At 43.3% G+C, this 25,670-nt stretch overlaps 1 protein-coding gene and 1 pseudogene across 5 annotated transcripts in view; one reads left to right on the top strand and one right to left on the bottom strand.

The window, feature by feature from the left end:
* Positions 1 to 19,402, top strand: part of Gclc (glutamate-cysteine ligase catalytic subunit) — a 44,895-nt gene extending 25,493 nt beyond the window's left edge. For 3 of the 5 annotated variants that reach the window (XM_087195736.1, NM_001303306.1, XM_087195738.1), the window contains 13 exons: positions 2,010 to 2,123; positions 3,240 to 3,298; positions 3,395 to 3,528; positions 7,878 to 7,952; positions 8,406 to 8,522; positions 9,445 to 9,583; positions 9,993 to 10,105; positions 10,635 to 10,727; positions 10,966 to 11,070; positions 16,861 to 16,942; positions 17,018 to 17,124; positions 17,196 to 17,316; positions 18,313 to 19,402. In XM_087195736.1, the coding sequence (XP_087051862.1) occupies positions 2,010 to 2,123; positions 3,240 to 3,298; positions 3,395 to 3,528; positions 7,878 to 7,952; positions 8,406 to 8,522; positions 9,445 to 9,583; positions 9,993 to 10,105; positions 10,635 to 10,727; positions 10,966 to 11,070; positions 16,861 to 16,942; positions 17,018 to 17,124; positions 17,196 to 17,316; positions 18,313 to 18,530 (1,477 nt within the window). In that variant the 3' untranslated portion in view covers positions 18,531 to 19,402. The remainder of the gene's footprint in view (positions 1 to 2,009; positions 2,124 to 3,239; positions 3,299 to 3,394; positions 3,529 to 7,877; positions 7,953 to 8,405; positions 8,523 to 9,444; positions 9,584 to 9,992; positions 10,106 to 10,634; positions 10,728 to 10,965; positions 11,071 to 16,860; positions 16,943 to 17,017; positions 17,125 to 17,195; positions 17,317 to 18,312) is intronic. The other 2 variants (XM_013067083.3, XM_087195737.1) reach the window with 1 other exon arrangement.
* A 3,886-nt stretch (positions 19,403 to 23,288) lies between these two features.
* LOC101703726 (WW domain-binding protein 11 pseudogene) lies at positions 23,289 to 25,436 on the bottom strand (annotated as a pseudogene).
* Positions 25,437 to 25,670: the final 234 nt, after the last annotated feature.

Raw genomic sequence — 25,670 nt, 5'->3', positions numbered from 1 at the left:
GAGCTGGGGAATGCAAAAAGTGCAGAGCAGGCATGTCGGGGCTGTTGTGCAGGTCGTTGCAGTGTGGTTTAGAGTGCTAGTATCAGCCACTGGCAGGCCGCCACATTACTGGACAACTTTTAGCGGCTTGAGAATTCAATGTCTTATATTTTCTTTTTTTCTCCCTTAACATTGTAGAGGGCTTACATTTTCCTCAGATTAAAAGGGGGAACATAAACTAGAGCTGTCTTATATTTTTAAATTCAAGAATATGTAGTATTGATAGATGGTAAGCTTTCTCTCTGGGCAACAAAATACAGTATTTTGTTAAACCCTACCATGTCTCATACCTTAATTTTGAGAATGGCTGTATATGAAATACTTGGTTGTCCTGTTAAAAATGTTGAAGCTCTTTTAAGTCACTGTGAAGGAAAAGCTGAGACAGGGCTTTCTATTTATTTATTTACTTTGCCTAGCCATATGAATTAGGATAGGGTATTTTTAGACTTGTAAACAAAATTGGAATAATTACTAGTGATTTAGTTTTTAGAAATTTCCCATTACAACTACAGTAAATGATGACATTTTATTGTGTTATGGGTTCAAGAGAGAAGGGAGTGCTCTGTTTAATTATAAACATGTGATTGTCTCTCTGTGAAGTGTCAGAGCTCTGGAGAGAACTAGAGTCCAGAACAACATTCATGTGGCTATTTATTGTTTGTTTTTGTTTTTTTTTTTTGGGTAACGGGGATCGAACTCGGGTCCTTGTGCTTGCAAGGCAGGCAGCAGAACCACTGAGCTAAATCCCAGGCCCTTCATGTGGCTATTTAAATTAACCTTACATAAAACGAACATTTCATGTGTTCAGCATCTGCCTGTGGCTATTGGCTCCTACATTGGTTTGGCCAGCACAGATGTTAAACATTTCCATTGTTGCTGGACTGTACTGGTCTAGAAGAAAGCAGGGCTGCCCGAGTCTGAAGATACACACTTGGCTCCTCCTCATAGCCACACAAGTACATTCTCATTCTCTTTCTCCAGCCTGATTCTGGTTGGTGAGAAATCTCCTCTGAGTTTACGTTTGCTGCACCCCTAAAGGACATTTCCTAAGTGTGTGGCTTGTAGTAAATTAGTAGATGATGCACACAGCTGCGGGAGTTTTCTCGAGCAGGCACACATTGGAGCAGCTTTCTAGGTAAGATCAGCACCTTCAGTTGTTTGCCAGATGCAAGTAGCCAGCCCTTGGGCTTTTCGTTTTATGAAATGTAGGGGTTAAAGATAAGGCAAAGGCTGGTCTTGGCCCACCAGCCAGAAGTTCTTTTCTATCCTTCTAAACTCTGACTTGTGCCTCCTTTGCTTTCTTTCTCTGACCTTGTTAGGCTTTGTCCTCCCTCATAGTACTGTTAGCACTGACCTCACGTTCTGAACTGGGAAGAGCCAGTGGACTCAGTGCAAGGGAAAGAAAATTTAAGCTTTAGATGTAGGGACAAATAAGGTGCTGCATTTTTCTGTGTTGGAATTAGAGCTGTTCTTGAAGTTAAGACAGTGAGGGAGGTTTCAGACTTGAGAAGAATACCAGAGATATTGCCTAACTGTGGCAGAACCTGAAGAGACCCTACTCAGATTCAGAAGAAGCCTGCCAGATTTGGGCAGTCATGATCAAGGGTCAGAAGATGGTCTCAGAGTTTATAACTTCTAGTGAAGGACACCTCAGAAGCTGCTATCACTCCCATGCTATCAGTTAACCAAAGGAAGTCGCTTGCATGCTGTCACTCTCAGGAGGGCCTGAGCACAGGCTTTGTAGATGGGGAGTGAATGGAGGCTGATGGAGTCAGCTACAGCAGGTCCTGATGCAAGATAGTGAAGTGCGTGCAAGACAGGGCTTGGGAAGGGGTGACACTTCCAAGGAAGAGGGAGGGGGATCCAAGTAATACAAATGAGATGTTTTTGACAGATGTGAATTATGGCAAGACAAGGCAGTTGACTCCTGAATATACATCCCATCTATTAAGTTCTTCAATTTGTTGTAGATTAGGCTGTCCTGGGTTCACACTGCCCGTGTATAAACCCAACCCAGTCGAAGGAGGAGCATCAAAGTCCCTCTTCTTTCCAGATGAAGCAATAAATAAGCACCCCCGCTTCAGGTGAGTCCAGCTGTCTGCTGCAGTGCCCTCCCACGCCTGCTGTCTGAGGACTCACTGCCTTTTGGCTTCCTTCTTAGTGGAATAGGAGACAGGAGATGTGTACCACTCACATCCTCAAGAGCACGAGGCTCCCTGAATATGGCTGCTTGCAGCCAGGCTTGATCTGTCCACTTCCAAGTCATTTTTAAAGTCACTAGCTTAGCTGTTGTCCTCCTTAATGATCAGATGTGTCACAGCCCTGTTCCTTGAACATCAGTTTGGGATGTGTTCTCTCGGTTGCTGCTCTAAATCACACTGATGTCTGTGACCTCCTGCCTCACCCTGTGTCCTGTGACTGTGTGAAAGATGGGCTCCCTGCTGTAGACGATAGGGCTCTCTCGCTTCTGTTCTGTTGACAGGCCTGTCAGTTTGTAGTTTGGTTCTTACACTTCAAATGGCTTCAGGGCCCCGGCCAGCCTGACGTTGGCTTTGCACCATGAGTGCTTCCTAGAAGAGATGGCATAACCAGCACTAACCACTAGGAGCATAATGGAAACCACAAATATAATTGTTAATTTCCTAGTAAGATGTGAAAAAAATAGAGGAACTGAATTTTATTCTAGTCGATCCAGTATATCCAAAGTATTATTTCAACACGTAATTACCATTTTAAAATACTGAATAAGAATTTTTACTTTAATTTTTATACCAGATTTCCCAACTAGTATGTATTACTCTTGTGGCAGGTGAGAATCAGAGCTAACTGCATTTCTGCTTCGCAGCTCAGTGTGCCCCGGAGCTTCTAGATTGGCCAGCACAGATTGGGGAGGGAGGGGTGAGGCACTGGAACTCCAGAGATGCCTGATAAAGTGGGGACTATTAGAAAAACACCTGAACTTGGTAAGGAGCAGGGAGCCATGGAGGCACAGGGAGTGAGCAGCAAGAGCCAGGGCATGGCTGGAACTCCAGACCTTCTCTCCAAAAGTCCCTTTAGAGCACCTGGGCACAGCATGTTCTCTGGAAGAGTGTTAGTGTGAGGTAGGGTTTCATTCCATTCACGGGAAATGTGTGGCCACATGCCCTGTTAGACAATGGCTCGCAGGCACCCAGTTGCTGATATTTGGTTCTCTGTTCTAGTACCCTGACAAGAAATATCCGGCACAGGAGAGGGGAGAAGGTTGTCATCAACGTACCAAGTGAGTCCGCAGAGGGGAGGTGGGGCAGGAGACAACTGCTGCACTGTTGTTTAACCCCTGACTCTCACTATTTCCTTTTCTTCACTACTAATACAGTATTTAAGGACAAGAACACAGCGTCTCCCTTCATAGAAACATTTCCTGAGGATGATGAGGCAGCCAGGGCTTCCAAGCCAGATCACATTTACATGGACGCCATGGGATTCGGGATGGGCAATTGCTGCCTTCAGGTACTGTTTGAAATGCACAGGGCAAAATGTCCTTGTCCATTTCTTTTTATATATATATATCATGTTTTCCATTTCAAAAATCACTTAATGAGATTGAAATGGTAGCTGCCATGCCTTTCTGAAAACAAAAGTTATTTTAGTATATTCATTTGAAACTGTCTCGACTTAAGTTCACTACAAAAGTATATAGTCATTAATTAACAAAATGCAGAGCGGTCCTTGGTCACTTTCTGCCTAATTTGTACTGCTGCCTAGTGGTAGTTTAACAAAACACTTTCTGAAATTGAGCTGTGGTGGAAGCACTCCAATGATTTGCTGATCCAAGAGAAAGATTGTTTGGACTTTAATTTCTATATTAGTGCAAAGCCATCTAGTGGCATAAAAGAATAAATATTTAGTGACCTACGTTTGCCTTTTCCCTGGCTACGTTATGCCAGAAGTAAAGTAGGCCTCATCTGTGAACGTCCTTAACATTCTTCCTGGATCCCAGTGTCCCTGAGAGTTATTGCACTGTCCACCCTCTGCCTAAGGAGGAGAGCAGAGGCCTCCATGTAGGAAGCCCGTGTGGGTGTTGGTCTGTCTGCTCCCATGCTTGGGTAATGCCTTTCACTTTTTTGGCTTAGTTTTCTCAGTTTTCAGTTAAAAAAAAGGCTTATAGGGCCGAGGATTTAGCTCAGTGATTTTGCCGCCTGCTGCTCAAGTGCAAGGACCCAAGTTTGATCCCTGGTACCAAAAAAAAAGAAAGAAAGAAAGGTTTATATTGGGTCTGATTTTGAGCTAACATTTATTTCATTGCTTTTATTAACAAATGCTTAACCTCTAAGTTGTTTGAGGTTGTGCTATAACAAGGGAAATTGACCAAAATATAAATTTTCAACTTGAGAATTTAAAATTTAAAAAGAGAAAGAGGCTATTTATTGTCCAAGGAGATTTTCTTCCATTGTAATTGCTTCAGCTGATTAGAAGCAGAGTCCCTGGGGCCCAGAGCCCAGGAAGCCTGGCCCTTGTGGGCACCCCTGGGCTTCACCCTCATGGCTCTCAACAGAGCCCAAAATGCCTAGCGTTCTCATCTCCGACAGCTGCAGCAGATACATGCATCTTCTTACATGTAGACCTCCAACCTGATTGTTTTTGAAGCTGTGTGTAGCCCAAATTGAATGCCAAGGTCAGATTTTTCCATGCCAAGTATGTTCAAATAACATGGCCAAGCTTAATGTTTTTTCTCAGTTTTCTTGACACAAGTAGGCAGTGTAAGATATGCAACTTCAAAATAAAGGCCTGATAAGTTTCCTTAGAAATGAGCACCCTTAGTTTACAAAGAGACCCTTTGACTTTAAACTGCGCATCTGCTGTCCTATCTTAATTACGAATACGTCTAAAGTGAGCCATTACACTCTAGCATTTAAAGTACCTGGCTTCAGAATTGTGTAAGTTCTAACAGAGTGCCCAGTGCCTTCTCTTGATTTAATAATAAGCCAGGGAGTTTTGCCAAGGACAGCACAGTTGCTCTAAGATAGTTCCAGAGAAGCATTCTTTCCCTTGAAACACTGTTTGAAAAATAAACTTATCTTAATGGTAGGAATAAACATTTTAGTAGTGCAAAAATAATTAAGCCTTGTCATGGGTTTAGTAATATTGTTTTCCCAGTGACATGTCCAGTCTTAACACTTCACTTTTAAAAATCAATGACAGATAATGTAAAATGTGTGGCAAATGAGATAAATTCTGCAAATAATCACCGAAACCTCTGCTTTGTATCTCTTAAGTGATATAGTAGAAATTGCTTGTTACTATAAAGTAGGAAAAGAGTTTTGAAGTAATTTTTTAAAGAATTCCTGTACTGAACAAAAAACATTTTAATCACATTCAGATTCTTAATTCTTTTTGGGCTTCTCAGAAATCATTTAGTAAGTTCATGACATGTTAGAGGAGTTTATTTCTGTCTGAAATAATCGTGTGACTTCAAAACTGGGTGCTAGGGCAGCTTTAGATTCGCTTTCTAGCATCTACTTTTCAAAGCTCTTTCCCCTGTCATCAGTTTCCTAGTGAAATGGTGACTCTTCTTTATGTGATACTTTAAAAGGACCCAGAAACCAAATCTCTTCGTGTGTTTGCACCTTGTAAAGGTGTGAGATCTCTTTTCCTGTCCCCATTAAAGCTGTTATCCACACTGATACCCTGTTTTATTTGGTGGACATGCTCTAGAGTAAGCCAGATGGTTACTAAATACCAGGTTACACTTGCTAATTTTCTTAAGTAAACTTTCCGAAGGTTGACTTTTCCAAGATTTGCCTATAAATTGCTTTGTGTGTCCTAGGCCAGCTAAGAAAAGCCAACAAAACACAGGAAAGAAAAAAGGTTTATTGTAGTATCTTTGAAATACCAAAAAAAGTAACACTAAAACACCCCAGAGTCACAAAAGGGGCATAAACAAACTAAGAGATTCATGTTCAACGGATTTCATCAGTCATCATGTGGGAAGCATTTAGGTATTTTAAATCTCATCCTTATAAATTGTCATTGAGATCAGTTTTTCAGTTATCTCACCACAGCTTTGTCTGTGTGTTCTCTTCATTGTCACCCTCTTTCCTTCAGAATACTCTATGAATAAATATTTGTTAAGCACTAAAGAGCTGTCAGGGCATCCTTGTTTCCTTACCTCACACAAATTGATTTCCAAGTTCTCATTCTTTGCAGATGCTGCCCTTGCTTTGGTTATCAGTGACCTAACCACCAAACCTCCTAAAACTTCCTTTTAACCTTTGAGACTTTTTTTCTTCATGTCTGTGACACAACTCTTCTCCACAGTGAATTAATCAGTAATAGCTAGTTAATTATCATTACCTTTTACTCAAAGGACTGGGCCAGCTTAAGCATCAATATGGAAATTATAGAAAGGCCAGGACATTAAATTGTTCAAATAATTGTTTTCTGTAGTCACCCCATTGACATGAGCTGCACTCACAGCGCTGTAGGTGTACTTGAGTCTCTCACAGAAGTTGTCTGTAATAAGGCAAAGTTGAGATGAGATTGTTAACAATAAACATGCTCATTCAGCTGTTATATAAAAAACCGACTTTTGGGCTAGAGATTTAGCTCAGTGGTTTCGCCGCCTGCTGTGCAAGCACAAGGATCCCCGGTACCAAAAAAAAAAACGACTTTTACATGTGTTGTGCAAGTGCTTACTGAGCATGTACATTATTTTCTGCACCAACACCAAATGTAAATGCTCATTACTGAGTAACAGTAATAAAATTAAAACTCTTCAATTTGCAATTACAACAAACTTGCAAATAGAGATACGATTTGTGTTCCTTCTTCCTTCCACCACCATCTCTACCCTTCCCAATGAAAGGTGGCAGGACGTCTCTGGTTTCTTTTGGATATTGCAAAGGACCCTTCTCTCCTTGCCCTCTTATGCGGTCTTCCCACCTTCAGGTCTCCCCATCTTCCAGGCCTAATCTCCAGATGTTTCTCCAGCTCAGGTTTTTTTTTTCCAGTTACAACGATGGAGACCAAGCTGGGGCCTCTTGTCTTTCCCTCTGGATTCATAGCCTGCTGGGTTGCAGCTTCTTCTCTCTAACCCCTTCCTGTGTGTCCCAGGAACACCCAGGGCAGACTTAAATGATTCCTCACTCTGTCCTGCATGCCACCTTCTGCTCGCCTCAGCTGAGTGTTTGTACTGCTTTCCTTTCTCATTAGTCCTGCTCTCTTCCCAGCTGCTCCCCATTTGTACAGATACTTCCAAATCCCTACCATTTTTGTTTGTTTGAGACAGGGTCTTGCTATTTAGTTTAGGCTGGCCTTCAACTCAATCTGTAGCCCAGGCAGGCCTCAAACTTCTGCCTTCCAAGTGCTGCTATTAACAGGCTTGTGCCACCAAAATTTAAATAAGCCCTCAGCTAACTGAAGTGACAGGAAGCTGCAGGAAGAAAAATGCTAGTAGAAGAGGAAATGCCTCATCAGCTTCACCATGTTATGTGTGTCCAATTTCACCTAGGAATATAGTTACTTAAATAGGTTGTCCCTGTGTCACAGAATGTGTTTAAAATACCGCTTTCTGGGCCAGGGATTTAGCTCAGTGGTGCCACCGCCTGCCTCACAAGCACAAGGTCCCAGGTTTGATCCCCAGTACCAAAAAATAAAAATAAATAAATAAAATAAAATAGCACTTTCTAGTTAAATTCACCCATGGCAGCTTGTAAGCAAGATTCTGGATTACAGGAGGCTCTGATGTGGCTGTGACCTTGCTGCCCCCTCCCCTAGCCACCTTCATTCTCAGACTTCACTGCCTTCGGAGGATGCTGATCAGTCTTTGTTGATGTTAACATCTTCCATTCTTAAAACAGGTGACGTTCCAAGCCTGCAGCATATCTGAGGCCAGTTACCTTTACGATCAGCTGGCCACTATCTGTCCAATTGTTGTAAGTAGAAATTACATTTTATTTTAAATACATCTTTGTATAAAAGATCGCATGTGCAGAATTTGCTAACAGTGTGCTGTTTTAGCCCAGTTAAGGCTTCTTTCAGAAATGAGCAATGTAAATAGCATGCCAATAAAGAGCTAGTGAACCAAAAGTCTAAGCTGTAGACCCTTAATTGTGGCTAGTGAAGCACATGTGTGTTACACACATGTCAGGTGTGTGTGTGGCCCTTGTCCTTCTTGTATCATGCCCCCACATTGTAGGGCTAAACAGGTCAAATCCACAGATTTGGGGTATTTCCAGCTCATTTCTCTTTAAAAAGCAGGCCCAGGTAGGTGTGGTGTAACTCCATATGGGTTGCATAAATGGTTCTTGACCAGAAAATGCATGCATGCTTTTTTCATCATGTAAGTGGTGCTCTGAACCACAGGAGCTGACTTTGTTTGTTTGCAGATGGCTTTGAGTGCTGCGTCTCCTTTTTACCGAGGCTACGTGTCAGACATTGATTGTCGCTGGGGAGTGATCTCTGCATCTGTAGATGACAGAACTCGGGAAGAGAGAGGACTGGAGGTGGAATGATTTTCCTTAATAGTCCTTTAGACTGTGGTAATGGGGTAAATGGGGTTGTTGGGACCATTTGCAGCCTTGACATCTCCCCTCACTGTTCACCTCGAGTTGCTTGGTCAGTGTGGGAAGAAGCACACAGGATATAAACCGCTCTTTATTGTGGGGTGAGTATGTGGGGAAAGTGATTTGGTTTGGGTAGAGAATAGTTTTCATCGTTTGTTGAAATCTGTGTTTGCTTTCCCTTCTTTTAAAATGATAGCACAGGTTTCTGTGATTTGGAAGTCCATGCTGAAGGCTGCTGGGCCCCACATGAGCACTTTGTATAAGATACTTTGTGCTGTGGGGCATGCCTTGTCCTCAGAGAAAGAAAGGCTTTGACCACTGAGGGTGGCTCAGCCTGCTCCTTCTCATGTTAAGCTATGGAACTGCGTTGCGTCCCACCAGACAGCAGTGTACACTACAATCCCCTATGGAGAGATGTTAAATCGGCCCAACCCCTCCCAGGCTTGTGACTGAGAATCTTTGTAGCTGGGACCTGGGAGTGGATGTTTTTAAAGGAGTTGCCCACAAGAATTCTGATGTTCTCAGCTAGGGCTATTCTACTCTAACTGAACCACGGCCTTCACACTGCATTACATCCCCAGTCCGTCACCCCCCTTAATTAATTAATCTGTCATTTTCAGACAGGGTCTCACTAGGTCACCTAGACTGAGCTCGAACTTGTGATCCTCCTGCCTCAGCTTCCCAGAGTGCTAAGATTATGGGGTATACCACCATGCCTGGCTTCCACTCTGGTCTTTGTGTAATTATTTACAACTTATTGAATGCACTGTCTAGACATATGTTCTTAAAAACCATTGTTATATATTAGTTGCGGTGTTACTTTCCAACCAATGTGGCGTTGATTTGAGTTTTTGTATTTTAGCCACTGAAGAACAATAACTATCGAATCAGTAAGTCCCGATACGACTCCATAGACAGCTACTTATCTAAGTGTGGTGAGAAATACAACGACATCGACCTGACCATAGATAAAGGAGTCTATGAGCAGCTGGTGCAGAACGGTGAGCTGCCCTGCAGTATGTCTGTATTTGACTGTACACCTTTGATCTTGAAAGCACTCTTCACCTTTTTCTGACTCCTGGTCAGGTTTCTGTTTTTAGTGTGAAGTCTCTAACTTTTCTTATGAGACTGATTGTTCCTAAAGCTCAAGTTCGAAATACTTGTGAGATTTTTTTGAATTTTAGCAAAAGGAACTTACTTTGGAGCTCTGTGTCTAGGTCCACACCAGTGCCCCACAGGCATTGTGTAAGTAGTGAGTGAGACTCTGACTCCCCAGGTCCATAGGATAAAGTCCTAGGCGAGCTGAGTGCTGCAGTCCAGATTCCTAAGCTCCTGGATGCCCTTGCTTCAGCCTGGACTTGGAGAGTGGTGTGGTGGTCTGGCAGGGGCCCATGTGCTCTGTCTTTGCAGGCATCGATCACCTTCTGGCCCAGCATGTTGCTCATCTCTTCATCAGAGACCCCCTGACGTTGTTCAAAGAGAAAATCGACCTGGATGATGCTAATGAGTCTGACCATTTTGAGGTATTGCCTCTCTTTCATATGGGTTTCACTGCACAAACCAAGAGACAATTTTCTGTACCTATGAGGAATTGGTGACAGTCGAAGTCTCACATGTCTCTCATTTCTTAGTGTAGTAAAGAACTAGGAAAAATTAAAAATTGGGCCAGGGACATAGCTCAGTGGCACTGCGCCTGCCTGGCAAATGCAAGGTCCTGAGTTTGATCCCTGGTACCAAAAAAAAAAATTAAAAATTGATTTAAAGTACCCTTATTTAATTCTTACTAGTTGTTTTTTCAGTTCTACATTTCTGTGTTCAGTATTTTTCTCTTGTTTGCTTAATGATGGAAAATTCAAACCTATACTGTACATTTATTTCAGTGCTGTAGATAGCACCTGACTCTGATTGGACATTTACTGTCTTGTTTTCCTAAAATGTCACACTCAAGAAAATCTTAAATTACAGCAGTCTTCTCTGATTAAACCACGTCATTGCAATATTTTCCCGAATTTGTGAAGAGTTGCTCTTATCCTCTGCTGTTTTGTATTCTAGAATATTCAGTCCACAAATTGGCAGACAATGAGATTCAAGCCCCCGCCCCCTCACTCCGACATTGGCTGGAGAGTGGAATTCCGCCCCATGGAGGTGAGGCTCTCATGCTCGCGGCCACTCATCCCTTCTGGTGCTTTCATCAGAAGGCTCTTGAGTTTTTTAAGAGGCCGGAGAGATCCAGTGCACTTGTTCTGAACAGAAATGTGGGCAAGGGCTTCGGGCCCCAATGGGAAGGAGGAAGTGGCTTGGGATGGTGCCCTCTGGAAGGGCCAGGGGAGGGAAGAGAGGCCGTGAGCTGCTCCCTGATGTCTCTGGGCATCTGCTCATGCAGGTGCAGTTGACTGACTTTGAGAACTCCGCCTATGTGGTGTTTGTGGTGCTGCTCACCAGAGTGATCCTCTCATACAAGCTGGACTTCCTCATTCCTCTCTCCAAGGTGGGCATGCAGGGCTTCCATAGAGGCCTCGCTGCAGCGCAGGCATGGTGACCCATCAGCTTGCATGTTCCGCATGTTCTCTGTGCGTCAGTTTGGTTTCAGGGGGCATTCACTGCCCTGGAGGCCAGAACGTTTCTCCCTTCACTCTGTTGTTTTCCTTTTTGGTCTAAGCCTGGTTTCTAGAGGCCTCCATCAAGGTGATGGCTGGAGGAGGTCTCCCCAGAAGGATGTGTCCTTTGGACTACAGTGTTAAAAAATGAGGACAGAAGAGGGCGGGGGATTTAGCTCAGTGGTGCTGTCCCCTGCCTTGCAAGTCCTGAGTTTAATCCCAGATACCAAAAAACAAACAAAAAATGACGACAGGAGGGAAAGGTCTCCTCAGTCAAACCAAATTGGAGATGTTTCTGGGGAATGTATATGACTTTGTACTGTCATAGAAACAAATTGGAGACAGGCTTGGTAGCACATATCTGTAATTTCAGCACTCTGGGAGGCTGAGTCAGAAGGATTGCAAAGTTTGAGCCCAGTCTAGGCAACTCAGCCACTTAGCTGTTTCAAAACAAAAAAGGGCTGAGGATTTCATTTAGTGTAGAGGCTATGGGTGGGGGAGGAATGAAGTCAACAAATGAGCATTAATCCAGGAAGACCAAAGGACCCCCTTTCTGGGTGTGTGTCCCTGCAGAGTGTCGGAGCATGTCCGGGCTGTGAGGCCTCACAGCTGGGCAGCCTGGGGCTGTGGCTGAGGGGTCACAGCCCCCTGGCAGGAGAGTGGGCAGCTGGTCAGCGATGAGAGCTCTGCCATGGGTGCCTTCCGAGGGTTCTAAGGCTGGGGAAGAAGCCAAGCAGCCCCATCACAGTGGGCAGGGAAGAAAGCTAAAAACCAGTCAGACAGCCTCCCCAGCACACTGTACTTGCCAGTCCTTCCACAGTGATTCACCAGCTGTGCCTGTCCCCTGCGTCACCCAAGGGACGTCAGCTTGTCCCTTCCTGCCATCACCCAGGCCAGAGGTATCCTATAGGATTGGGGCTTGCGTGGCCCTTATTGGTGGACATGCTGGGGACACCTCCACCAGGGGGAGTCCATGCAGGGTGCCAGCCAATTCCCCGGGTGTCGGTAGAAGGATGCCTGAAAGCCAGCAGGAAACTGAGTGACCAGCAGCCGGGCCCACAAAGGACATTGTCCCTGTGAGCATTTCAGTCAACAACTGGAGGGTTTTTTTTCTTCTTTTAAATTTTATTTTATTGGTACATTTTAGGTATACAAGGTAATGACATTCATCATTAGAAATTTAAACCTTTACATAGTCTCTCTTCCCTGTCCCCTGCCCTCCCTTCAACCCCACCATCCCTCCCTGTTTACAAAGACTTTCTTTCCATTTTTTCATTTTCTCATATTAATTTCATGCCCTTCTTTCCTTTCCCCTGCCCCTCCCACTTCCCCTTCCCCTTTGTCCCTTTTCTTCCTATTTCACATTATCTGTTATACCTTTTAGTCCTTATTTACACTGTCAGTTTCTCACACTTAGAGAAACTATTTGGTATTTACACATGTGTGTCCTATTTATTTCACTTAAGAGTATCACCTCAATGTCCATCCATTTAGCTATAAATATCTGAAATTTCTCATTTTTTATGGCTGAGGAGTACTCCATCTTATAAAAAGCACATTTTCTTCATCCAGGCTCCAGTTGATGGGCATTTGGGCTGTTTCCGAATTTTAGCTATTATAAACTGTGCTGCTATGAACATGGATGCACATATATCGCTGTGGTATGATTCTTTTAATTCTTTGGGGAAGATGCCCAGCACAGGAATAGCTGGGTCAAATGGGACTTCCAGTCCTAGTTCTTTGAGGTATCTCCACACTGATTTCCATAGTGGTTGCACCAGTCTACACTCCCACCAGCAGTGGAGCAGGATTCCTCTTTCCCCACAGCCCTGCCAGCATTTGTTATTGGTTGATTTCATGATAGCAGCCATTCTTTCTGAGATGAGGTGGAATCTCAACATTGTTTTCATTTGCATCTCTTGAATGATCAGTGATGTTGAACATTTTTTCATATGTTTGTTTGCTATTTCTACTTCTTTGTCTGAGAAATGTCTGTTCATTTCAGATGCCCATTTTTGGATTGGGTCTTTAAATTTGGGAGGTCTAATTTTTTTAAGTTCTTTATAGATTCTATATAGTAAACCTTTGTCTGAGGAACAGCAGGTGAAAATATTTTCCCATATTGTGGGTTGTCTCTTCACCCTGTTGGTGGTTTCTCTTGCTGTGCAGAAGCTTTTTAGTAAGAAGAGATCCCACTTGTTGATTGTTTGTGCTAGTTCACGGGCAACTGAGGTTTTGTTCATAAAATCTTTTCCTACACCAATGCCTTCAAGAGTTCTTCCTAAACTCTCTTCCAGCTGATTCAGTGTTTCTGTTTTAATATTTAGATCTTTAATCCATTTTGATTTTAATTTAGTGCATGGTGAGAGATAGAGGTCTAGTTGTAATCTTTGGCAAGTTGAAACCCAGTTTTTCCAGCACCATTTATTAAAGAGGCTATCTTTCCTCCAGTGAGGGTGTTTGGCTCTGTCGAAGATGAGGTTGGCTGAGTGTGTCTGGAGTTGTTTCCGCATCTTCTTATCTGTTCCACTGGTCCTCAGGTCTATTTCTTTGCCAGTACTGTGCTGTTTTTATCACAGTAGCTTTATAGTGGAAAGAGTTCTTAAGCAGACCCTAATGAGTGGGCATAGAACTACCTGGGAGGGTGGCATCCATAGACAAGCACTATGGACCAAAGACCATGGGAAACATGAGAGTTTTCAGAAGCAAGTGCTTTTTATTTTCATATTTTTAGTGTTTTGACATTTTGAGACAAAGTATCACTATGTAGTCAGGCTGGCCTTGAGCTGGCTATTAACCCAGGATGGGCTCAAACACAGCGGCAATCCTCTTGCTTCAGCCTCCTGAGTACTTGGATTACAGGTGACTCCCACCATGTGTGGCAGAAACAAATACTTTTAAAACTCAGTATGCACACCAGGAAAACACGTTACAGAGGACCCTGCATAGTGACTTGGGAAACCAGATTCATATTCATTCCTGCAAAATGGCAAGAGAAATCAAAATTATGGAAAATTACATTGGAAAGTTCAGTGTTTGTCTAATAATTTAGAAGAAAAGTCTATATAGAAGAGATGTGAGATACCGTAATGAAAGAAATAATAGACAAACATTAAGGAGAAAAACAGAAAGAAATCCCAACTCCTGAGCAGTAAAAAAATATGACTGTCGAATTATTTTCCTGCCTAAATTCTTTAAATTCCAACTGATTCTTGCAAAATTTAATAGGTTAACCTACGGCTAAAAGTATGCCAGCAGTATCTTATATCTGTCCGGCCTCCTATAGCTATAAACTGAATGGCTTATAAACAGAAATTTATTCTCATTGGTTCTAGGGATTGGAAAATCAAAGATGAAGACCCTGGGAAATTTAGGATCTGATGAGGGTTCACTGGTTTCAGGGGCCCGGTCTCCCTGCATGGTCACCTGAGGGGAGCTGGCTACCTGAGACTGCTCTGTAAGAGCATCAGTGCCCCCAGAGGCCCCGCCTTGTGACACTTCCCTGCGGGGATTGGGTTTCATGGTGAATTACTCAGCTGCTGGCATCTAGCAAAGGAAGTGGTAGGAGGCAAATGGTAGGTACATTTTAATGCCTGACATTTAGTGAACAGTAATTTCAAAAGTGCTTGTTTAAAAGTAAACTACTAGTATAGAAATAGAATTTTTTAAATCTATCTGAATTTGCTTCTAAACCTTTGGCTGAAAGAATAAAGAAAACAGAAAGCTTCAGTGCCACAGAGGTGGGGTGGGCCCTGAGAGTGCTAAAACAGTAAACCCAGAGAACATAAAGCAGGGAAAAGAAATAAAATCAAACAAATGTGAGTAAACTCTTACTAAAAGGTAAAATGGGGAACATAAATCGGCAGTACTACAACATAAGTTTGTGTGAAGGGTGCCTAAAATAAGGACACAGGCTTGCCATAAGGAGCTACGTGATGACCTTCTGAAGGAGTGGTACAGCAACACCGACCAGAATAAAATGTGAAGTAGAAGAAACTGTTCAGTGGGGTCCGGAAAGCAGTGTTAGTACTCTTCCAATGTGGTACTAGTGTCTGGTTCTTCTTGGTACCAGAAAGCGGAGCTGCACTTCTAGACATATGAGGAAAGTCGGGGCTCGGGGAAGACATGGCCCGGATGTCGATGTCAGAGCTCCATCCGTCAGTCAGTTGTTCGGCTTACATGCTTTTTAACCTAAGGAGGTTACTTCTGCCCTCAGTGCCTCATTTTCCATATGGAGAGGGGTCTGTAGGCTGCAGAGAGCTTATCTTGTGGGGAGAGAAAGCCCTCAGCAGAGCACCTCACCTCACTGTGACCTGGTGACCGACAGCCCCAGGGTGAGAGGATGGTGCATCTTCGAGCACTACCCTTCCCAGAGCACATTTGAAGTAGATGTTGTGTGGGATGCATTCCCACCAAAATTCAGCAGAATGATATTCAAGAGAAACTTAATCATTGCAAATTTAAAATACTTTTCCTAATATATTTTAAATTGAGTCAAAACTAGAATGGCAGATTATGTAGGAAAAAGTGAATGACAGTGAGACACTGACAGAGCTAGTATCTTTAAGAAAAATACCTTGGCTTTTAGTTTTAAGAAAAAGAATGAAAATAAACCTTAGCAGTTAAGAATTTGAAGAGCAGTTGCAAAACACACCTTTTGGTTTGGTTCGGTTTGGTTTGGTTTGGTTTGTTGGTTGGTGTTTTGAGGCAGGGTCTCATTTATAGTCCGAGGCTAGCCTCAAAACTGCAATCTGCTTCCCTCAGCCCCCTGAGTGCTGGGGTTACAGATGTGTACCACCATGCCCAGCTAAAATATGCTTTTAAAAGATTTTGTGAAAGCAGAAATTAAGTCTCTGTGAACTTTTGTCAAGACTAAGAAAAAATTTTCATTGAAAGATTAGAGATATCCACAGCCATGGTAGACTTTTAGACTATTATTGGAATATATTGTTAGACGTGTCAAGATTATTCTGCAGGTCCAGCATGTAAGGGAACAAAGTGGTCACAAAGGACTCCCCCATAATGAGTGTGGCGGGGCTTGTACACTCATTCTCTTTCACCTGGCCCTTTGCCTGTGTCTCATGTTGAGGCACCACAAACTACTAAACACTTTAAAGGATCTGCTTCAAGGGTCTTAAGAAGTCATTGGCGAAGTGGAGAATTCACAAATAAAAGGGAGATTTTTAGGCTCATGAGAGTCGACATGGCCAAAGCAACCAGGAAGTCAAAAAACCCTGGGGACTCTGGTCTGCAAGCCCCCAGTCCTGTCTCTCCCAAGTGAAATTGTCAGAGACCCTGGCAGGAGGGACAGGCACTGACCTGCGGTCCGGAGAAGTGGGCTCCTGCCCTGCCCCTGTCTCCCTGGCACCTCTGAAGGGTATATGGAGCCACTCACCTGCCCTTTTAGCACCACAGACACACACAGGGATTAGTGCAGAGGTCCTGTGAAATGAGACCTCCCACCCAAATACTCTCTAAGGTATGCTTCTCTGTATCTCCCATTGTTTCTCACATGCACAGTTCAACCCATGCCAAGGGTTGCAGCCCCATGTAGTACAAATGTCCAGCCGGAAGGACTGGAGGAGAAGTAGAATATGTACAGCGTGCGTGAGGAAGGCACCACCACCTCAGCTTGTAATGAGGAATGTCTTGACTTAGTTGTGATTCTTTCTCTCCCTCAGGTTGATGAAAACATGAAAGTAGCACAGAAACGAGATGCTGTCTTGCAGGGAATGTTTTATTTCAGGAAAGATATTTGCAAAGGTATTACATTTTCTTATGTTTCGACAGTCAGTCTTTGCTGCCACCAGCTGCTGCAGCTCATCTGCCCTTCTACAGGTGGCAACACTGTGGTGGACGGGTGTGGTAAGGCCCCTGCTGGCGGCGCAGACCTGTCCTCAGAGGAGTATGCGCTCATGAGCATAGACACCATCATCAACGGGAAGGTAGGCTTGCCCGACCCTCGCTCTGCGCACCAGCTCCAGGGCCTCATGATCTGTCCACTTGCTTCTTGCAGGAAGGTGTTTTTCCTGGACTCATCCCAATCCTGAATTCTTACCTGGAAAATATGGAGGTGGATGTGGATACCAGATGCAGTATTATGAACTACCTGAAGCTAATTAAGAAGAGAGCATCTGGTATAGTGGCCTTTTTTCCTTTTTCTTCATCTTCTACAGTACACAGAAGCACAGACTCTTAAAATAGTTCTTCAAGGACCCTTTAAAATACACCAAATTTGTCCCTGCACATTTTCCACATTTTAACAACTTTGCAATTTGGATAGGCCTTATAGTTTTTGATGGTCACAGTTTGAATTAGCAGAATGTTTCCTTCTTACTGACTTACGGAAAAGTGACACATCTTCAAGTCCGTGGCGTCTGAGGTGGTGCAGTGCAGTGCAGCCAGTGGCCTGCCTGTCATTTGCGACCTGCTCTGTGCTCTTTGCACATCCTGCAGGGCAGTGCCTCTGAAAGCAGATTCAGTTTGCAGCTCATGTGGCCAGCCCTTCAGCATGGCCAGTCAGCATGGTGGGTGACCTGTGGGTGCCTTTGCTTGCTGGCTTTGAGGAGGTCATGTTTACAGTGCCTGGCACCAGGGATACCAGCTGCTAATGACAGAAGGAGTCATAACAGTAATGATGTTTGCATTTCACTTCCACAGTCATAAAGGGTCCACTGTAGAACCCCACAGCACCCCTCAAATGGTTCATCTGCCAATTTCCCTCTTGATTCACTGTGCTCACTGCTTCCTAGTCTTTGTTTTCTCCACTGCTTTGAGCAGTGAACGATTGTCCTGGAGTATCTTGTGGTCCTCGGAGGCAGCCTCATGACCACAAGGGAGGATATGTGTGCTTGTGTACAGCCACTGGTTCCTGTCCCTTACGAGGTGGCAGTATAACTGTACGGGGTAACACTTAACAAGTAACCATAGGAGTGGACGTGTTGCGGCCTTGCCCTCCCACAGGGGGAATTCTTCACATACCGTGAGAAGCATATTGTTCCCAGTTCCCTGCCATGTGGCTACACTGACAGGTCAGATTGCTTTCTTTATAGACTGATGCTTAGGTTGGCCACTAAGTACCAATTCAGTTTTTAAAAACATGTCTTATATTGTCTTAAAAATGTTTGTTTCAGGAGAACTAATGACAGTTGCCAGGTGGATGAGAGAATTCATTGCAAACCATCCTGACTACAAGCAAGACAGTGTAATAACTGATGAAATGAACTATAACCTTATTTTGAAGTGTAACCAAATTGCAAATGAATTATGTGAATGCCCAGAGTTACTAGGATCAGGATCAGCATTTAGGAAAGTAAGGTACAGTGGAAGTAAAACTGACTCTTCCAGCTAGACTTGCCGCAGAGAGATTCTGCAAAAAGATGCATGTACCGACATTGAAGAGCATCTGCAGGACTGACCAGCCCGTGTGGAAGGTGTGGAGACCAAACACTAGCCCTGTGGTGTTGCCCAGGCCAAAGGGCTAGAAAGTGAGTTACAGGCTTCCTTCAGTAGGTGACTTAGAGTTTATACAGTGTACATGTACATGTACATAGTAAAGTATTTTTATGATTGACAATGTATTTTAATATATGTAAAGTCATTGTGAACTGGCTTGTACATTTTTTAATTCTTACTCTGGAGCAACTACTGTCTAAGCAGTTTTGTAAATGAACTGGTAATTAATTGTACAATACCTGCATTCCAGAGTTTAAAATGTTTACTGTAAATGTTTGTTCCTTTAAAGACTACCTGGGACCTGATTCACTGGAATTTATCACTTTAAAAAAATTTTTCTTGATAACTTTTTTGCGTCTTTATTGTATACATTAAACCACTGGAGTCCATTGCAACTCTTCAAGAGTAATCTTGGATTCCTGGCACCTTATCTATGATGTTTCTTCAGCAATTAGAGTAGCTGGCTGTTTGGTCACCTTGCCCCAAGCTTTCAGTATTAAATAAAACTCATCGGGCTCTGATGGCTATTAGAAAAGGAACTTTCCTTCTTTCTTTGTTTAAATTTGCTGATTCAGTTAAATTTAAAGACAACTCTATAGGAGGAAAGGAGACTTGCCCAGAGGTCATGTGTAAAGATCCCTGTCTTCTTCCTTCCTCTCTTCCTCTTGCTCCTCCCTATACATGCCAAGAGTACTGTCAAAACAGCATCAGCTCTTCTGCTTGGCCTGTTATTCTGGTTGCTACTGTGTATTAAATTTTCAAATCAAATGCAGTTTCTGTAGTTTTGTTTGTTACTCATTTTGTAGTTTCTAAAAGCAGTTCACTCCAGATTTTACTTGGGGAATATTTTACATACTGCCCTACCTTCTCTATAAAACTCATAAATCATGAAATGCACTGAGTTTTGTGAATCGGGTTCCTAAATGGTTGATTGTAACCCCATCTCTGGATAGCATCCACATTCCCAGCACATTTGCATGCTTCGCTTCCCCCAGGCATACAGGCTTTCTCAGAGCTCTCACTTTTGTGTCTGCCCAGCTTGCCTGTCAGCTGGGCTCTTTGCTGGTGCAGTGAGTCTGGGGTGGGGCTGAGGTTGCATTTGTAACTGGCAGCTGCTGCTCTGCAGGTAACAGAGTAACCTAAGTTATATTGTAGCAAGTCCATTTAAAGTCTCAAATTTAACAGTTGCCTTTAATTCTGATGAGATGTGTTCACATTTTCTCACACAGGTAATGGTGCTCTTCCCCAAAAACAAAGTAAGCCTCATACAACTTTGATGAATGTTACTATCTGAATGCAGCTGAGAGTGCAGGGTTAGTGGACAGAACTATAAACCCTGAAATAAACAGGAGATGCTCTCTTCTGGTAGAAATACTGTGGCCACTTAGCACACACTGGCACACACACCTTCTAACCCGGGTCCTGCTTTCCTGTTGGTCACTTCTGCTGTACGGAGAAGAGCTTTCTGACCCCAGCTCATCTCTGAGGCCACTTGTGAACCCTTCATGAGAAACAGGGAGCTTTTGTGGGCTTCTGAAGGACCTCTTGGTGGCGAGACCCAGGATGTGGTGTTGGGTAGGCTGTGCCTCTGCAGAGCTGGAAGGGAGGTTTCTTGGGGCACTGGATCCTTGTGAAGACAAAATGTGGAAACAACCTTCAAGCCTCTTGTAGTAGTGATGAGACAAGAAGACCTAAGGAAGTGGGCTTGTCATACCAAGCCCTACGAAGCTTGGCTAGGTGAGGGGCCCTGCTAATGAGCTTCCCGTGGAGCTGAAGGCCCCATACTTCCTACAGATAAGCCATCAGTTCTGTCTGCTCTTCCCTCCATATGCTTTTGTGTAAATATTTAACTTTCCCTATAAACATTTTTGGAAATAACATGCTGAATGTTATTTTTAAAAGTGTAAAATGGCATGTCAGTGCTGCTACAATACCATTGACAAGTGACTTAGCAGACATTTCTCAAAGATTTGAAGGCTAGAAGTCCAGGATCAAGGTGCTGGGTGATTTTTTCCTGTGAGGGCTCTTCAAGATCTTGAATGTTACCTTCTGTGCCCTAAAAGTCTCCAGTAAGGACACTTGTCTCATCCTTTACCCTCATGACTTAACTGATTTCCCAAAGGCTCCACCTCCAGAGGACATCTTATTTGGAATAAGGTGATGCATTGAGTGCATAACAGAAGGTAATTGGTGTGGACTAGAGACCTTGGCTGTGAAAGGTTCAGACTCAACAGTTGGGTTTTCTTGGTCAGCAGAGGCTGAAACAGGCTGCACATTCCCCAGAGCCTATTCTATTAGTGTCTATGAAAATGAAACCTTACAAAGCTAAGTATAGGAGAGGAATTGAAAAAGAGCAATGAACTATACAAGAATGATACAGAAGCAAGAACTGCTACATACATGGATGAATCGCACAGATGTCATGCGAAAGCCAGATAATGAAAGAATGCTGTTTCCATGTGTAAGTTCAAGAACAGATAAACCTAAAAGTGTCATCGAAGTCGTTCTAGTGGTTACGTCTGGACAGGAGTAAATGTGTACCAGCTGCATAGACAAACTTCTGAGTAGGTATGTTTTATATCTTAATCTGGGTGATGAGTCATGGTGTATTTAAACATCACTGAGCTGTACACATAAGATGCAGGCACTTTACACATTTTGTTATACCTTCTGAATAAAAGCTATTCAGAAAGGAGAAAAAAATTCGCTAAGCAAAAACTCTAGTGACAGTGTTATGTATTGAATAACTTTTTGCTCCTTTGGATACGTTATTTGTTCAGCATGGCATCTCAGTGGGAGCAGTTTATGAGCTAACATGTCCATCAAAAGTAGGAGTCAGGGCCAGGGATTTAGCTCAGTGGTTCACCGCCTGCTGCACAAGCGCAAGGACCCGAGTTTGATGCCCAGTACCAAAAAGAAACATAGTAGGGGACAGAGGTAGACTGGAAACGGAAGGGGAAGTAAATATGATTGGATGCAATGTATATATGTACCAGTTCCCCAAGATGAATGGAATTAATATATCACCAGCATATCAATATAAAAGTTTTAAAAATCAAGTGTATTCTGAAGTACCTAGGAAGTTTATCAAAATGGAATTCAGACAGAATCCAAGTATTTCTAGCATAAAAGCAGAAGAGTAGATTTGAATTCAAATCCTAATATTTTCACATACTGGATGGCTTCAGGCAAGTGACACTGTTTTGTCTGTCTCATCTGTAAAACAGATGTAGGAAGACCTTGCTGAGTTGGGATGGGGCGGGAGTGAGGTGCTGCCTATCAAAGCAGAGTACACAGCCCGTTCTCAGGCACTTTGTCTTTGTCTCTGCTCCATGCTCCATGACTTTTTATTACCATAATGTCATTGTGGCCATACAATATTCTGTATGACTTCAATGCTTTTAAGTTTTTAGTAGCCCAGTGTTTGGCCTTTCTGGATGAATTTTCCATGTACACTTCAAAATAATGTGCACTTAGCATCTTTAATGAGTATTTTTCCTTACTAAGGTGAATTTTTTATAATGTTTGTATCTTCTGCAGCCTGTCTGCTTTTCTTTCAATTACCAAAAGTAGAGCTTTAAATCTAAAAATGTAATTGTGAGTCTCTTTCTCCATTTAGTTTTGTCAGCCTTTGCTGTCTATACTTTGAAGAACTGTGAGTAGTTTCCTTCACCTTTAGGATTGATATGTCATCTTGATAAATGATACTGTTGTAATAAAGTATCATTTTTTACCGCTGGTAGTACTTCTGCTTTGAACTTTAATTGATATTAGTATAGCCATACCAGTTCTTACAATTAGTACTTCTATAATAAATTATTTTCCATTCTTTTATTTGCAGTTTGTCCATGCTTTTGTACTTAGAGGATATCCCTTCAAACAGCTCATAGTTACTTCTTATTTTTAAACCTTATTTTTAAACCTTGAAGTACTTAGTTCACTGACATTTATAGTAATAGTTGATATGGCTGAGTAAGTCTACCTTTTTTTTTTTTTTGGTACCTTTTGTTCCTGTGTTGCTGCTGTTCTTTAATCTACTTTTCTTTCCATTTTTCGGTATTGTTTTATATCCTCAACGTAGTTATATCTCTTTAAATGATTCTTCCGTGTATTTCCCAGAAGATCACCTCTACCTATCACAGTTAAGCATGGATTTATACTGTATTCATTCATGTAATTTAAGGCCCATACAACAGTATACTCATTGCCACTTCCCATACTTTGTGGTTCTTTTTTTTTTTTTTCTTGGTGTAGAACATTTATTTATTTTTTCCATGAAACAAAGTTTAGGTCAGGGGGAAATAATTTTAATCAAAGAATTGTGTATTTTCTCCCCACATATCCTACTTTGAATTAGGAAATGACTTTGCAACCCATTTCACTACAAGTAAAATACTACAAAATGTTTACATGAGAATATTTTTTAAAACTCAAACATAAAAACTAAAATGAAATAAACTGGGTTTTTGTTGTTTTTTTTGTTTTTTGTTTTTTTTGTTTTTTTTTTTGAGAAATCTCTATTCCAGGCCCCACGGCACACAAGAGAGTCAAAACAAGTAAAAGACGTGCCTGGTCACAAATTTCCAAAAAATTGCAGGAGGGGAAGAAAGGGGATACAAATGACAGTGTGGAGAGAATGGATATTAGCAGCACGGCTTCGGTAACCAGTCTTCTGGATGAAATACCCTCTCATGTGCAGGACATTCCGAACAAGGCTGGACTCTAGGGTATTCCTTGAGCTGAAATTAGAAAATAACCCGACAGTGAAGCCGCTCTTTCACGTAAGCTGTAGTGTGAGTGTCCTGCTCCGTGAACCGCTGCTGTGAACAGAAGCCTGTTTCGGCATCGGAAGCTGTCCCAGCAGCCCTTCCATCTCTTTCATGAAAGCTTCATAAACGTCATCCTTAGTTTGTACTGAGACAGGAACAGAAGGACCAGATTTGGGGGCTGCTTTGGCAAGAGGCACAGCGGAATCACCTCTGACTTTCTTTGGGGGGCAGCAGTGGCCCCTTTATTCTCGACGTACCCTCAGTGCAGTGGGCACGACTCGAGTAATCTCTGCCTTGGGGTTAATGATCTGTGGCTTAGCGCTCTGTGGCTTTCTTCTCAATGGTGGCTGCACTCCTGTCATCCGCCTCGGGTCGCTGAATCAAGTTGGCCGGGGCAGGCACTCAACACGCCTGGGTTCGGCAAGGGAGCTGGGGGGGAAGAGCCCAGGTGGGGCAGGTACGAGTGGAGTCACCAAAGTTGGGCGCATCACCAGGACAGGGCGGAGGGATACCTGGTAGTGCAGGGAAATGCAGCCGAATGCAGCCGTGGTGGGGAGGAGGGCCAGGGAGCAGCGCTGGAGGAGGACCAGGGGGAGAGCCAGGGGGTCGGCCCGGTGGTGGCGCTCGGAGTCTCAGGAATGGAGGAGCCCCTGGAGGTGGTCCAGTAGGCCGCAAAGGTGGAGCAGGGGGTGGTCCCAGAGGAGGCGGGCCTGGCGTCGACGGCGCTTGAATCTTAGAAGGCGGACAGACTGTGGGGGCACCTGTTGCTGGGAAGAAGCAGTAACCGTGCCATCAGCAGAATGAAAATTCTCTTTATGCTGTTTCTGTGATTGCTTCTCTGCTTCAGAATCATCATCATCATCATCGTCTTCTGAAAATTCCTCTACTTCCCGTCCCTCCTCAGGGATCTCCTGACCAGCCATTCGAAGCATCATGGCTTGAAGAGGAGTCAGCTCCTTCATGTCCTTCTTTTCCTTTCTTGATTTTCCAGGCATATCTGCAAACCGCACACTCAGACCTGATTTCTCTTCAATGTTGTCTCCCTCGTTGTCATCGCGGTGCACAAACTCATCCCCCTCACTTTCTCCTTCTGTCCTGTCCGTGTCACGGTCATCAAAGCTGTCATCATGCTTGTCTTGATCCATGTCCTCAGGGTAGCCGTCATCTTCACTGGTGCTGGAAACGTCATCATCATGACCACACTGAGCAAGATCAGGACTATAAAACATGTCCTCGTCCCCCCTACGAAGAGGAAGATCTAGGACAAAGCCCACTTTACAGCCGTACATCTGCAAGACTTGGGGAGGAGATGGGCCAGGGGGAGGACCAGGAGGTTTCCTGCCAGAGGGTAAACGTGGAACACCATGTCCCAAGAAGAGGAAGGATGGAAACTGCTGGAGTTGGATCCAGGTCCATAGGCTGAGGTTTTCTTAAGGATGGAAGGTGGCTGGGCACCAGGATGTGGTATGTCCTGGATTAAGATGTTGGAAGGAGCACGCGGCATATCTGGCAAAGGAATACTCTCTACTTCCACATGCTGAGCATTCTTGACAGCATCAAAATATTGACTAAGTTGAGCCCTTTTCTGTTCATATTCTACTTCTAGCTTTCTCATTTCTTTGTAAATATCTGGATTCTCTTTTTCACAAAGTCATAGGATACATTCAAAAGTTTCACATTCTCATTCAACTGTGGTTGTTGCACTGGGTTAAACTCCATTTCATCCAATTTCTCTATGTCCCAGATAATCTGGGATCTTTTATCTTCAAAACTGCACCTCAAACCATCATGCGCTGTTTTTTGTTCTTCAATTCTCTCTTCCAGGCTTCCTTTCGAGCTTGGTCAATAGGGTTCATACATTTTCCACTCTTGGTGGATGATGACGATCTCCACCCCATATTGGCAATCTATAATGGTTTACTTATTCTTTAAAAAAAAAACCACACAAACACTTCTGCTGGGCTCCCTGAACTGTTAGAGGCAGGGAGGGGATGATTCCTGGACTCCTTTACTCCGCAGGGGCCTTCACCTCTCCTCCCATTCTTTGTGCTTCTATGTCACATATTTTACTGCTACACACGTTATGTTGCTCATAATCCAAAGGCGATGTTTTACATTAAAAGGAAAGTATCCCAAGCCTTTATATCTAACATACATAAAGAACAATTGAAACTCAACAGTGAAAGCCAAGCAATTTGATTATAAAATGGGCAAAAGATATTAAGACATTTTACCAAAGAGGTGAGGCAGATGGCAGATAAGCACAT

This window comes from Heterocephalus glaber, unplaced genomic scaffold (genome assembly GCF_053883595.1).
Source record: "Heterocephalus glaber isolate CG9 unplaced genomic scaffold, H.glaber_assembly_v1.0 deba00001610, whole genome shotgun sequence".
Classification (NCBI taxonomy): Eukaryota; Metazoa; Chordata; class Mammalia; order Rodentia; family Bathyergidae; genus Heterocephalus; species Heterocephalus glaber.
Note: the sequence above shows the minus strand (reverse complement) of the source record. Positions and strands in the feature narration are given on the sequence as shown.